This window comes from Lontra canadensis, unplaced genomic scaffold (genome assembly GCF_010015895.1).
Source record: "Lontra canadensis isolate GAN:19392208 unplaced genomic scaffold, GSC_riverotter_1.0 scaffold29, whole genome shotgun sequence".
In the NCBI taxonomy this organism is placed as follows: domain Eukaryota; kingdom Metazoa; phylum Chordata; class Mammalia; order Carnivora; family Mustelidae; genus Lontra; species Lontra canadensis.
This window is the reverse complement of record NW_022631023.1, coordinates 14672863-14687302: the sequence shown is the minus strand read 5'-3', so window position 1 is coordinate 14687302 and position 14440 is coordinate 14672863. Positions and strand designations below refer to the sequence as shown.

The 14440-nt window shown below is 37.4% G+C and overlaps 1 protein-coding gene across 4 annotated transcripts in view; it reads right to left on the bottom strand.

Annotated features, from left to right (window-relative positions):
- Positions 1–14440, bottom strand: part of GRIK1 (glutamate ionotropic receptor kainate type subunit 1) — a 376109-nt gene that overhangs the window by 125505 nt on the left and 236164 nt on the right. For all 4 annotated transcript variants that reach the window (XM_032865454.1, XM_032865452.1, XM_032865451.1 and 1 more), the window contains exon 3: positions 11791–12048. In XM_032865454.1, coding sequence (XP_032721345.1) covers positions 11791–12048 — 258 coding nt within the window. The remainder of the gene's footprint in view (positions 1–11790; positions 12049–14440) is intronic.

The following is a 14440-nucleotide window of genomic DNA, read 5'->3' as shown; positions in this document are numbered from 1 at the left end:
GTTGCGGTAACTTTGTAATTAAGCTGCTCTTCAGAGTCTAATGGATGCGAGCAATTGCAGCGGGGTGGGGGGTGGTAGTGGTTAGGATCTGTAGAACCATAACATGATCTTCTGCTCATTATATAAAAAATTTTTTTACATGAGAATCGAAATTGTTAGAATGTAGCCTTCATGGATTCTTGCTTTTTTTCAAGCCAATCAGCATTGTTGAAGGCTCTCAGGTACCAGTAATGAGCCACTTACCCTCTTCACTTCTGGAAATTGCTAGTCCTGAGCCACTGATAAGTACTAAAAATGGAAGAAAACCAAGCACATGGGATTGCCTAGTTGTTAATCCTCCCAATCATCCTGTGAAGTAAGCATTACTAACTTCGTTATTTACAACAAGGAAACTGAGCCTCAGAGTGGTTAAGTAACATCAGGGTCACAAAGACAGTTAGTAAGAGCCATGAGTTCAAATTGTTGCCTGTAAGTCCAGCAATCTTTCTACCTCACAGTCCAGCCTTACAAACACAGATTGCTGGTGCTGAGGGAACAGAGAGAATTTTGGATTATTTGATGAGATGGGGAAAAAATAGAAATAGGCACCCACTCATTCTCCTTTCTTCTTTACTCCTGGCTACTTGAGTCTCATTTTTTTTTTTTTTTTTTTTTTTTTGCCCTCCTGCTTTGAAATTTCATAGTTCCTCCCCCTGCCTCTTTTTTTTTTAATACTGGAGCATGATCGCAAAGGAGATCAGTGTGGCCTTTAAATAAAATGGGAAGACCACTGAAAAGTGCATTTCATGTGCTGCAACAAACTGCTCTTTTGTTCTTTGCTGAATGGAATGTTCATATAAAGTGCATCTTCTGATCATGGTGACTAACCCATATTAATGGTATTTTAAAGTCGAATATATTTTCTTGCTTCGTTTATTCATTTTTATGGGAAAACATTTCCTGGATGTTCATTATATGCCAAACCCCATGCTAAACTTAGAGTGTGGGACATGAACCCATCTTGCTTTAAGAAAAGGGCTTCAGCCTCTGTCTTCAGCTCAGGTCATGATCCCAGGGTCCTGGATCTCCAGGCTCTCTGCTCAGTGGGAAGCCTGCTTCTCCCTCTCTCTCTCTCTCTCTGCCTGCCACTCTGCCTACTTTTGATCTCTGTCTGTCAAATAAATAAATAAAATTAAAAAAAAAAAAGAAAGGAAAGGGGTTTCAGTTGTTCCTACATGGCTAGAACCATAATAAACAATGTTCTGGTAATTTGTAACGTAAGTATTGCAATATTTTAGTAATAATCTTGCAGCCTTGTTTTCCAACATTCATTTCATTTTGATCAGCTCAGCACATTGCCCTAATTGTTTCAGGTATTTTCATTACACGAAATCTACCATGTGTCCAAGATGTCTTAATCTATTTAAGTGTTGAACTGCTAGCAGAACTTGTAAATTTACAGTAATTCAGAATTAGTAAGGAAAAGGGTTCACCAAAGTTTAGTTTTATATTGAGATCCTCAGACCGGAATAAAGTGGTATAAAAAGCAAAAGCAAAAAAAAAAAAAAAAAAAAAGCCTGTAAAAGGATTTTATCCCATCAATTCTTGTGACATTGATGAGTATCAATTACTACTCAATTTTTATAAATCATGAGCTGAGGCTGATAGAGGCTGCTGGAGTAACCTGCTCAAGACACTAAGGTCTTATTCAGGTCATTAAGCCCACACCTTGAAGCCGGGTCTACCTTCTGACTCCCAGTCTCCAATTCTTTTTATCAAATCAGTAATCCTTCTTGACTTCAGTCAACTAACTGACTGAATGACAGACTAACTAGCTAGATGAATAAGCATCTGGATCAATAAAAGAGAGAAAGAAAACTTTGGTCTAGCATAAGGCATTCAACCTTTAGCTGGCAAATGAGGCCATGAATAGACATTTTGCTCTCTCCTCCTCAAAAAAGGTGACCATGCATTTGTATCACTGTTTCCCTAAAGAGAGTTATTTTAATACCAATAGAGGAGAAAGGAGAACAACTCAGTACAAACGACCAGTTTCTAATTGGTCTAAATTTATCTTTTGGAAATATTCACTACTAAGTCCCTAATTTTCTCAGTTTGCTTGCAGGTGAATTGGCCTCGGGAAGGAAGAGCTCAGCAGATTTGAAGATTATAGATGAAGTGGTGGGAAGAAGAATGAGGGTGGGACAGAGGGGTTTGCATTTCTCTTCCCAAAGCAATTGTTTGCTTAAAAAAAAAAAAAAAAAGCCTTTCTGCCTTCATTAGCAGACATCGTAGAATTTATAATTTAAAAGTTCCCTCCACCTCCACCAGAAGAAAAAAATTAGAGAAAAGCTTCCCGTTTATTTGCACTTTGTGCTATCCATCAATTACTTGCAGTTCATTGTGAAGTTAAAATTGATTTGCTAAGCAAAGGGAAAGGAAATTGATTTAGGCACCACTCCTAACTTGGCTAATGGTCAACCTGTGTTTGGAAGCTAGCCTTGAGTGACCCACTGCTCCCAGGATGGGACTCCAGCTGCAGAGGACAGACAGGATCATGCAAAAATGGTGATGATGGTCGTAGTCTTTCTAGCCCACCATGGTGGAGGGACTTGAAAAATAAAATGCAGTTAAGGAGACAACCAAACCCAACTGAGGGACATTCTGGAATAAAACTGACCTGGACTTTCACAGTTGTTAATCCTCCAATAATCCTGTGAAGTAAGCATTACTAACTTCATTATTTACAACAAGGAAACTGAGTCTCAGAGCGGTTAAGTAACTTGTCAGGGTCGTAAAAATAGTAGGAACCAAGAGTTTAAAATTGTTGCCTGTGAGTCCAACACTCAATCTTTTTACCTCACCATCCAGCCTTAGAAACACAGATTGCTGGTGATGTTGAGGTCACGAAAGGCAAAGGAAGGCTGAACCAAAGGAGAGTAAAATGAGATGACAACTAAATTCAATGAGTGATCCTGGATTTAAAAACAAAAAACAAAAAACAAACAAACAAAAACCCTGTAAGGGCAATTATTGTGTCAGTTAGAGAAACTATAATATGGTGTGTGTATATCATCTCTTTATCTATCATCTTTCTACCTAGAGAGAGATCAGAGAGAGAGAGATCAGTGCAGATCCAACAAACTCCATCAGCCTTTTCCTGTGGGGAGAGGGCATGAGGTGTACCTGAGCACAGGTGACTTCTATGAGGGCGGGGAGTTGGGTAAGTAGGCTCTGAGTCCCTTTCATCCGGGTAAAAAAAGCCAAAGGGCCCACAACACCATTGGTCAAGAGCAGCACAGTGGGCTCTGTCTGTGCCTGGGGAAAAGCCATGTTCTGGAGGGGAAACCATGGTGCCCTCTGGTCCCTGGGCAAGCCACAGTTGTTTAGAACAACCTGCAATGAGTCCTTCTGGCCAGCAAACACCTGCTCCCCTAGACTCTGTCATCTATGCAGCGCATTCTTTAAGAACTATTATCCTATTTGTATATAATAGTATTGTATTAGTGTTAAGTTTCTTGTATTTGGTAATTGTAGTGTGGCTATAACCAGGAGGGCCCTAGTTCTTAGGCAAGGCGTACTAATGCATTTAGGGGTGAAAAGATCATGATGTCTGTCACTTACTTTCAAATGGTTCAACAACTCTATTAATTATTATTATTATTATTTATTATTGTATTAATTCTTTTATATGGAGAGAATCACAGAGCACTAAAACAAATGTGGCCAACGGATTACAAGCTGAACATAGATGAAAGGCATATAAGTGTTCGTTGTACCTTTCTGGCATCTTTTTTCTGAGTTCACATCTTGTAAACATGGAGATAGAAAATAACACCGTAAGAGCCTCTTTCCTCCACTCCCACCCCCAGGAATGTGATTAGAAACCACATCTTTGGTTTTAAAAGCACTTCAGAGCAAGGAGCCTATTTATTTCACATGAGTTTGAGCTGGGCTCTGCATATGGAGATAAGTTTCAAAAATGTTCAAATGGCCAATTCTAAACACTACTTTTGGCCACCTATCCACTCTTGTGCACTCAGACATGACACAGAAAAATGCTGATTTGCATGCACAGGGAGTGACTCTGGGAACAGGTGGAGCATATGGAGGAGGAAAAAAAAAAGCTGCTATTTCCAGTGAGGGTTTAAAATTTCCCATGTCTTCTTCTTAAATAATAATAAACTCTGCTAATGACATCACCCCTTTTATGAAGGATGCTACATGCCTTCTAAGTATCTTAATAAACCTCAGAATATACCTTCGAGGTAAAAAGGTATTAGTACTATTTTACAGTAAGAAAAGTGAGACACAGTGAGGTTAATTGTTTAGGTAGGCCCTAAAAATAAGTCACAGATGCCAGGAACTGGAAGGGAACTTAAGGTCAAACCCCTGCTTGATGCATGATTCCACCCCCACACACACAGCAGCTGGTGAACACCTCTCTTTTTGAGAAATTCTCCACCTCATGCTGCATCCCAGTTCATTTCTGGACAGCTTAGTTATATTTAATAAGAATTAGTTTAAAAGGAAAGTACCTAGGTTTTCTTGAGTCTTAATCCAGTTCCCTGTTCATTAAACCACTTCAGTGGGGTTGATGCCATAAAAAGGAATGCAATAAACCACTGGGACCCACAGATTAGATCCTACATTTTAAATGTGAATTTCCTCTTCATTTGTACTTAGAAACATGTAAAATGGCGTTTCACAAACTTGTTGGTATATTAATATACCCAAATCTAATAGGATTCTTAAGGGGATCTATGTATCCTCCAGAGGTAAGGAAAAATCAGAACTGAGAAATGGAGTCGGGTAAGTAAGTGAATTACCTGGGGGAAATACAGCACTTTTTAAGTGCAGATCTTCATACATATGATTTTTCAAAAGTGCATCCAAAAAAAAAAAAAAAAAAAAAAAGGCAGAGACTTCCCAAAAGAAAAATTGTGTCCCTTGATCAAAGAACCTTAAAGAAGAATCTAGTCAAAATATTTGAGATGAACTCTATTGCAGTTAGCTCAACCAGAGTATTTCAGTCTTGAATTCTTGCTGATATCAATGGTAGCTAAAAATAATATACCTCTGTGCAATATCCAAATTGAATTTTGAAAATCTGAATAGGGTTCTGGGCAGAGGACTGGAGTGGGTGGATAAGAAGGGTAGAAAAGAGTGAAGATAGAGGGAAAAAAAAGAACTATAATTTATTATCTTGTTGGTTCTGAGTGACAAGGACTTCTATTCCCTCAGCTGTTTCAGGTGGAATTATGGGAGGGTATCAGAAGTGTTCTGGCTAGCAAGAATGGTCATCATAACACAGTGGGCAAGCTGTGATTGCTGAAAGGGAAAAGATTGACATTATTGTTTTATTTGGCACTGATTGCTTACTGAATATCTTTCATTTTGGCTTGGACATCACATATAGCAAAATGTTAATTTTCTTCAAATCAGAATTTTAGGCTTCTGTTAAAATTCTTGGTTCTGGACAATATATTCTTTCTGTTTTCTATGGGAAGATGGAGGGAAAGGTAATAAACATAATAAATCCAAGTCACTATTAAATTCAGCCATACAGCTATAAGAGCCGTTATTTTACTTATTTATACAGTGGTTGAGCATATTAACTGAGTTAATTGTATAAATTATTTAAAAGAGTGTGAACCACATAATCAGAACTCAAGAATTTAGTTATTGTGACATTTGTGGTTGTCATTTCTCTTGTGTTTTCTCCTTGAAATTATTGTTTTTCCAGTCACTAACATTTTTATGTATGTTAACCTTATTTCAAATTAATCCTCTTCCTAAATCTTCGAGATAATATTTCAAATGATAGTTAATAGCTCTTTATTGTAGGCTGTGTTTTAGGAATCTCATGGCTCTGCTATGTTGGCAAAAATGACTTAGGGCAACCATGGATGAAAAAAAAAAATCTCTTGAAGACTATGTGTCGTGAACTCAGGGTTAGAGGCATCTGGCTGGAACTCATTTCCTTGATGGCCTTATTTAGTCTCATCTATATGCTGAGGACTCTCAAATCTGTATCTCCACCTCACATCACATTTTGAACTCCAGACTTATATATTAGCTGCCTATTCATCACCTTCATTTGAATATAGTAGATATTACAAATTTAAACTTACCATATTTATGACTAAACAAACTCCTGCTATCATCCTTATTCCTCCAAAGTAGTTCCATCTATAACCTTCCCTACCTCAGATGAGGTTAACTCTTTCCACGGGCTCAGCTAAAAAGTTGACTCACACTTGACTCCTGTTTCTCTCTCAGCCAGCCTCCACTTCTTCAGGGCATTATGCTAGCTCAACATTTGAAATACTTCTAGAAACTGACAGTTTCTTACTCCTATTTTATTTACCTTCCTCAGTTGTCTTGATTTTTTTCTGGAAGCTACCCATTTTTACCCTTGCCTGCTTGTATTATATTATTCATACAAGAGCCAGAATGATCTTTTTATTACGTAAATCTGATCATGTCACTCTTCTGCTTTAACTGTCCAATGGTTTTCCTATTTCATGAAAAGCAGAAGCTCTCCCTGTGGTCTGTAAAATCCGCCATTATTGATACAGTGCATTTCTCTGACCTACTTGCCCACTACTCTTCCCCTCTCACACTGATCCTACTGCACTGGCCTCCTTGTTTGTAATAAAAAAAGATTTATCGGAACACACCATACGTGTTCATTTGCATGTTGCATATGGCTGTTTTCTTGCTACGTTGGCCGAGTGAAGTCATCGTGACCATATGAACCATAAAGTTTGAGCTATGTACTATCTGGCCCTTTAGAGAATAAAGCTTGCTGGCCCACTAGTTGTGGCTACGTTTCACTGAGATTGGCCTTGAAAAAGCAGAAACTGCTAAATATCTTCCACACTGCGTTTGGTGCTCAGCTTCTCAGTTCTTTCTGCTGTGTGTGAGGGATAGAAGCCAGGGTTCCACCAGGGGTCTAATGAAGCAGAAGGGGTGACCAATGAGCAGCCATTTCTCATTGCCTTGGGTCACCTCTGAATGTGGGAATCAGAGAGAAGTAGGTGACTAATGGGAAGCACATCCAGGCAGCAGAGAGAAAGAGAGATGAAGCGAAACAAAACTTCACTCCCCCAACAGTTCTCTAGGGTCTTTCTACATTCTCACTTGCAGAGGACAGAATTCTGCCTGCTAGTATTTAGTGAACTGAATTTTGTCCTTAGAGACAACCACAGTACTCCCCTTGACTTCAATGGGAGTCATGGGCCATTTGGTCCCCCAGACATCTGTGCTGGCTTCAGGCTATTTAACAAACTCCTAAACAAATCCCAGTAAAGTGTTCTTTAATGGGTACTTAATTCTGGTGTGAGGGTGGGTGCTGAGCACACCTAAGTCCTTTCTTTTCCTTCAGGTTTACTAAGTTTTCTCCTTTTTATGGCTTGATAATTACTGCAACGAAAACCCTGAGTCAAGCAGTATTAAACCCACTCAAAGGCAAAAGATGTCTACTTTTATTGATCTCAGTTGACCTGTTTACTCTCTGGCTTCCAATTTAATGGCTCAATTGATTATTCATTTACATTTTTAATTTCTTTGTGGGCAAAATCATTTTAACATGAATCATTTCTAACTTAATGCACAACATACAGACTCATTTGGGATTTTCAACTTTGGCAAGTATTTATTGAGCAACAGGGCTCAGGTGAACTTAATAGGGATGAAAGCAGATTTCAGTTTCTTGTTAAAAAAAAAATGATAGAAATGGTAATTTGAATCTCTTCCTGTGCAAAATCCTCATCACTTAATGAGTGCTCACCTGAAATCAGAAGGTTGGTTAGGACATCAACTTTTGTGTTATCCTTTTACAAATTATATTTTGTCTAAATTCAATTTGAAATCTGTAACAGTTATGCCCATGGCTTTAGTTGAGCTCTTAAATCTGAAAGTTTTGATAACATTCATTAATTCGCTTTCCCTTTGGATGGCCCTACTTTGCTGGAGTTGTAGAAGTAGTGAGAAACACTTGTACTATCGAGTGCACTACATAATAAGAAAGAGTGGGGCTTTATTAGCTTCTGCAATTCTCTATTTACAAAGGTAAGCAACATGGAAGATGTGATTACACTTACATTTATAACTGAAGGGGAGCAGAATCTGCCAGTCCAAAATGGGTCTCTTCAGGGATTAATATGTTTATTTATTTTTTTTTCAAAGATTTTATTTATTCATTTGACAGATAGAGATCACAAGTAGGCAGAGAGGTGGGAGAGAGAGAGAGAGGAGGAAGCAGGCTCCCCGCGGAGCAGAGAGCCCCATGCAGGGCTCCATCCCAGGACACTGGGATCAAGACCCTAGCAGAAGGCAGAGGCTTTAACCCACTGAACCATCCAGGTGCCCCAAGATGTTTATTTTTAAGCAACAGCAGACACAGATGAAGCCCTGAAATCTGAGTGGATGTTACCCTTTTATAAGAGATGTTTACATGTGTAAGGGAAATCTTCATTTGTAAGGGTGTGTCTCTCTCTATACCAGGAAGAGGGGGATGACTCAATCTCTAGAAATTCTTCTCAAGGGAGAAGGCAGTGACTTAAATATGCATAACAACCTTATCCTTGTTCACTGTGCTTTTCCTGATAACCTCCCTTAACTGACTCCCCTCCCCCAACATCTTCTGTCTTTAGCAGAAGATGGTATTTAAAGTGATGACTTTGGCTTTTTCAGAGAGTGACTTAAGTTTTCTTGGGTCTTTCCATCCTTACAGGTAGTATAAATCCTATTAAACTTTGTTTGCTTTACTCCTGTTAATCTGTCTCATGTCAGTTTAATTGCTTGAGCAGCCAAAGATCCAAGAAGGGAGGAAGAGAAAACTTTTCCACCCCTACACATCACAGTATTCCATCCCAAGGCCTTTTAAACATGCTGTGCAATACCCTTGATGGTATGTTTTTTCTTCTCAGCAAGCAAGTGAAGCTTTAAGAATATGACTGCCTGTGGCTTATTCTTCTCTGTAAGACTGTTTTGAATATAACATTTATAAGTTATATATCCAATCATCTACCTTCACTTCTTTCTAAAATGAGATGAGGTATAAGAAAATATATAAATGCATATTTCCAGCCAAAACAGTCACTTTTATCTGACGTTTAAAAATGGAACCGAAGTTTAGTGCAAAGTAGAGAAGGCTTACTATTCATACTCCAAGAAGTAAAACATACTATTGCTCGGTGAAAAGAACAGTGGAAAATGAAATACTGTTAAAAAATGTTGCAAGTGCTTTGCTTTATTAATTTTCACTGATAATTTTCTTAACCTTATTACTTAATGTGTAGATCAAGAAATGAGCTAATTTTAATTCTTGGAGGACATATATGCAAATAGTATAAAGTTTTATTCCTAAGTGTTATTACTAAGTACTTTCCTACATGCCATAATTGTGTTAGGTGGCAGATTATGAAAATGAATAAGATAAAAGTCCAATGTTTAGGAATTCCTAGTCTCTTAGATGTGCAAACAGGTAATTGAAACATATAATATAATGCTTATATTTGCAAAGTGCTATTGAACCCTATGGTGGTCTCAGAAGACTTTAAGGAAGAAATAATATTTGACTGTGACCATGCAGAATGAGGGAGCTCACTGTCTTAGGGGTTGTGTGGAGGATCATGCATAGTAAGGGGCCAGCTTCAGAAAAGAAGAGTTGGACATATTCATGGATACATCTCATCAGGTAAAAGACACAAAAGCAAAAATAAACTATTGGGACTACACCAAAAAAAACCCCAAAAAACAAAAAAACAAAAAAACAAAAACAAAAACAAAAATAAAAACCCATCTGCACAGCAAAGTAACCATTACCCGAACCAAAGGCAACTTACTGAATGGGAGAAGACATTTGCAAACAAAATATCTGATAAAGGGTTAATATCCAAAATATATAAAGAATTTATACAACTCAGTACCAAATTTTAATCCAATTAAAAATGGCAAAAGGCCTAACTTGACCCTTTTCCAAAGAAGACACACAGATGTCCGACACATGAAAAGATCCTCAACATCACTCTTCATCAGAGAAATGAAAGTCTAAACCACAATAAAATATCACCTTATACCTGTCAGAATGACTAGTATCAAAAAGACAAAAAGCAGTAAGTGTTGGTTAAATTGTGGAAAAGAAGGAACCCTCATGCACTGTTGGTAGGAATGTAATTCGGTGCAGCTACTATATAGAAAACAGCATGGAGATTCCTCAGAAAATTAAAAATAGAAATACCATATGATCCAGTAGTTCAACTACTGAGTATTTATCCAAAGAAAATGAAAGTACTAAATCAAAAAGATTTATGTACCCTTATGTTTATTGCAGCAGTATTTATAATAGCTAAGATATGAAAACAACCCAAGTGTCCGAGAGATGACTGGATTAGGAAGATATGGTATAAATACTGTGATATTACCCAGCCATAAAGAGAATGAGATTTGTGACAACTTGAATGGACCTAACAGGTCTTATGCTAAGGGAAATAAGTCAGAGACTATATGATTTAACTTATATGTGGAATCTAAAGAAACGAAACAAATGAACAAAGGAGCAAACCAAAAAAGCAGACAAACCCATAAATACAGAGAACAGACTGACGGTTGCCAGAGGGGATATGGGTGGGAAGATGGGCAAAATGGGTGAAGGGGAGAGTGAGGTATAGGCTTCCCATTATGGAATGAATAACTCACAGGAATAAGAGGCACGACATAAGAAATATAGTCAAGGGCATTGTAAAAGCATTGTATGGTGAGAGATGGTAGCTGTATTGTGGGGGAGAATAGCATAGGATATAAACTTGTTGAATTACCTGAAACTAATGTTACATTTTGTATCAACCATACTCAGTAAGAGTCAGATGAAGTTGGGGATATGTAAGGAAGGTTAATGGGTTAATGGAGTGCCAGAGTTAATGGAGATGAAAAGGGCAAGTTGGTGAATAGCTTCAAATTAGAAGATCTTGACAAAGGAGAGTCACCAGCATGGCAATTTAACTGTATAAAAGGGAGCCTCAGCTCCAACAAACTTCAAAATATGACTAGAAGGTAGAAAGGAAAGGTGCCTGGAAAAGAAACTTGAAATGCGGGCAAATAGAGAGATGGGGGCTCTAAGCATCAGGGATCTGTTCCGCATCCTAAAATAAGCCGTGGAACAAGGAAAGCTTTATTTGAGGTTGGTTTCTGGGGGTTCTTAGTCCCCTTCCTATTAAATGGTCAGTTTTATCAATATGACCTCTAACTAGATTCCTCTTGGTTAACCTACTTTAGAAACTTGTCTAACATATAACATTTACAGAGTTCCTTAGCAAGTTGGAAGCATACTTCATGGTCATTTTCCAACTTTGCATTATTTAAGGAATGGAGTCATTGTCACAGTCTTAATAGAGTTGGAGAAATGTGATCACATCTTTAATATTCTGATTAGATTACTACGTATATCAGTATGGTGATATTTGTCGAACACTACTTCAAAAACTAATGATGAACTATATGCTGGCTAACAGAACATAATAAAAAAATATAGTCACAAAAAATAAAATAAAATTCTATCTCTCATCTCAGCCCTATGTGTAATATAATTAAAAGTTCAAAATAAAACAAAAACAAATCCCCCAAGTATGATGATAGAAGGATCCAAAGGAATTGGACATGGTGACACATGGAATTCCTAAATTAGAATACTCCATTAGCTTCATTTTCATGCATTCCATCTGATGAGTTAATGTTTCTAGAACACCTGGATTCCCTTTGTTCAGACCCGGCACGGTCAGGTGAGGTCTTGTGCAAGTGCCATACCTGTGCTGTCTTCGTACACCACCGTCACTGTTTTCCAGTTATAGTAGAGGACCAGATCCAGGACTGCCCTACTGATTGCTGCATAATCTGGGTACAGGTTGATGTAAAACAAGTCTTTGTTGTCCACGGAGGGGTGTTTCCAGCGGGTTTGTATGTGTGGAACTTCGAGAGCATTGCAAATCGACTGCACGGCACTGACAGAGGAACTGTGGGATGGGCCAAAGAGAGCAGCCACACCAAGAGCCAGCTGGTCACAGGCTAGTGGCCACAGACAAGGAGGGGTGGAGAGGGAGGGCAGGGAAGGGGGTAGAGAAAGAGAGAGCTGTGAATTTCATCTTTCCTTCATGATCCCTCTTTTTATCTTCATTATTAGAAATTTTTCTCCACTCTCCATCTGTACGTTGAGAAAATATGCTTAATCCAACTTCCAATATCCCCAAGATAGTAAAATATTGAGAGATTTGAATGTGGACCTGATTAACAACACATCTCAGGGCCAATTCTGGGCAATCAGAAATGAGTGGCTAGTGTCACACCATTACTTTCAATCAGAGGGGGTCTCTATCCCTTGCTTGGCATGGCATAACCCAGGGGGGCTCAGAGCTGCTCTACAAGATATTTGCCAAGTGAATTTCATGTGAGTGAACTTCTGTCTTATGGCTGGTTGCCAATGAGGATATTAAGGTGGTCTGAGAATTCAAAAGATTCTCTGGGTGGCTGCAAAGTACTTTAGTTTCCATCTTCCCAAAACTCAGAAATGACTTCCAGGCTATTGAAAAACTGTTAAAGAATACCAAGTGATATTGATTCCTAATTAATTAATTATAGAAAAATAGCAGAGCATAGCTTAAAGGGCTCTTAGAAGCCACTTGGTCCAACCCACTAATACCATAGACAATGGAGTGAGACAGGGCCACAGGGTCTGTACCAGAGCCCAGGGGCCCAGCTAAGGTCAGGCCTCTCCCTACCTAAACATTAGCCAACATGTAGCCTAACAAAATCAAGTCAATAGGTACTTAAAGATGAATTCATAAAATGTATTTATTTTTCTCATTATAAGATTTTATACATTCATTGAAAGAATTCAAAATATTTTAAAGCGTAAGGAAGGAAAAAAAAAGATATAATTCCATCACCTTTGGGAAAATACCTATTTGTATTTTGGCATTCCAATTTATAAAAAATTAAAATCATTATACAGATACAGTTTGATACATTGCTTTTTTCATTTAACACTGAATATGATACTAAAAGCACATCTTTCCCCCAAGTCCTCTCAAAGTCTTCAGAAGTATATTTTTCTTATCTGTAGAATAGTCCATCCCATGGACATGTCATTATTTATTTAACTATTTCTGATGCTATTGAACATTTGAGCTGCTCTTAATTTTTGTTGTTTATAATTAATATTATAGCACTTTTCTTAGTTCTTATATTTTTCTTTCATGTATATGTGTGTGTGTGTATGTGTATATATATATATATATATATATATATATATATATGCTTTCTTAGAGTAGATTTTCAGCTATAATTAAATGGTATGATACTTTTAAGTTACTTGATACATATTAAGCAAATTCCCTTCCAGAATGATAGGACTGATTATCCTCTACAACCACGTAAAATAGTGTCTACTAATTTCATGTTGATATAAATTTATGCTGGCATTATGTATAAGTTCAAAAGCATTTCAAGTTTATATTTTAATATTAATTTAAAGGAATTTGGGACTGCCAAGAGATGATTAAATATTTGAATTAAATAATAACAAAATTTATAAGTAGAAGAATTATATATATAATTTGTTAAAATTATCTGACTTGATTTAGAGAGAAAAAATAATAAATGAAGTTTTGAAAGCTGTATTGCAAATATCTATGTAACTATAAATGTTGACAGTCATTCACAAGGAAAACTTTCTGATACTGTGCTCTTTTTACTGAATTACTACCTGACGTATGAAGACATATAATTTTCTGCATTAAGAGCTGTAAGCATAAATTGTCATTGTCTTCAGAAGCTCATTTTCTGGATATGTCTTCACTGGTAAGATAAAATGAGAGCGTGAGAGCACATGAACTGCTGTTCTGTCTAACATGGGCAATGGATTAAGATTCCTGCTAATATTTAGATCAGGGATGCTAACATGACTTGACAGAAAATCAATTTTTTGAATTCTGTTTGCCAGGAAATTACCCGTTTTAAGAAGCTTTGGGGTGTTTAATTTACAAGTATGGCAGATACTTGAGACCACAAAAAAAGCTTTCAATTTTATGTGGGTTGAAGTGTTGTTGTTAAATGTGTTTGCCTTTCTAAGGTATTTGCACAGCAATGTTTGCATGTGTGACAGACAGTCAGGACAGAGACAGAGAAACAGAAATACAGAGCAACAGAGATAGACAAAGACAGAAGCAGAGACAAGAGACAGAGAGAGGCAGAGAAAGAGCAAGATCTCACCCACAGAAATAATTCATGTGACGATAACTTCAAAGTGCCATATAAATAGAAATTTTTAATATTTGTTCATAGGCACCTCTGACCTATGTAGTATCTGCTACTTCCCCCACCTTTAAAAAGAAAATGTGCTTACACTCCGGTTGCACCATAGATTAAAAAAAAAAATTAAAAAAAAAAAGAAGAATCACTA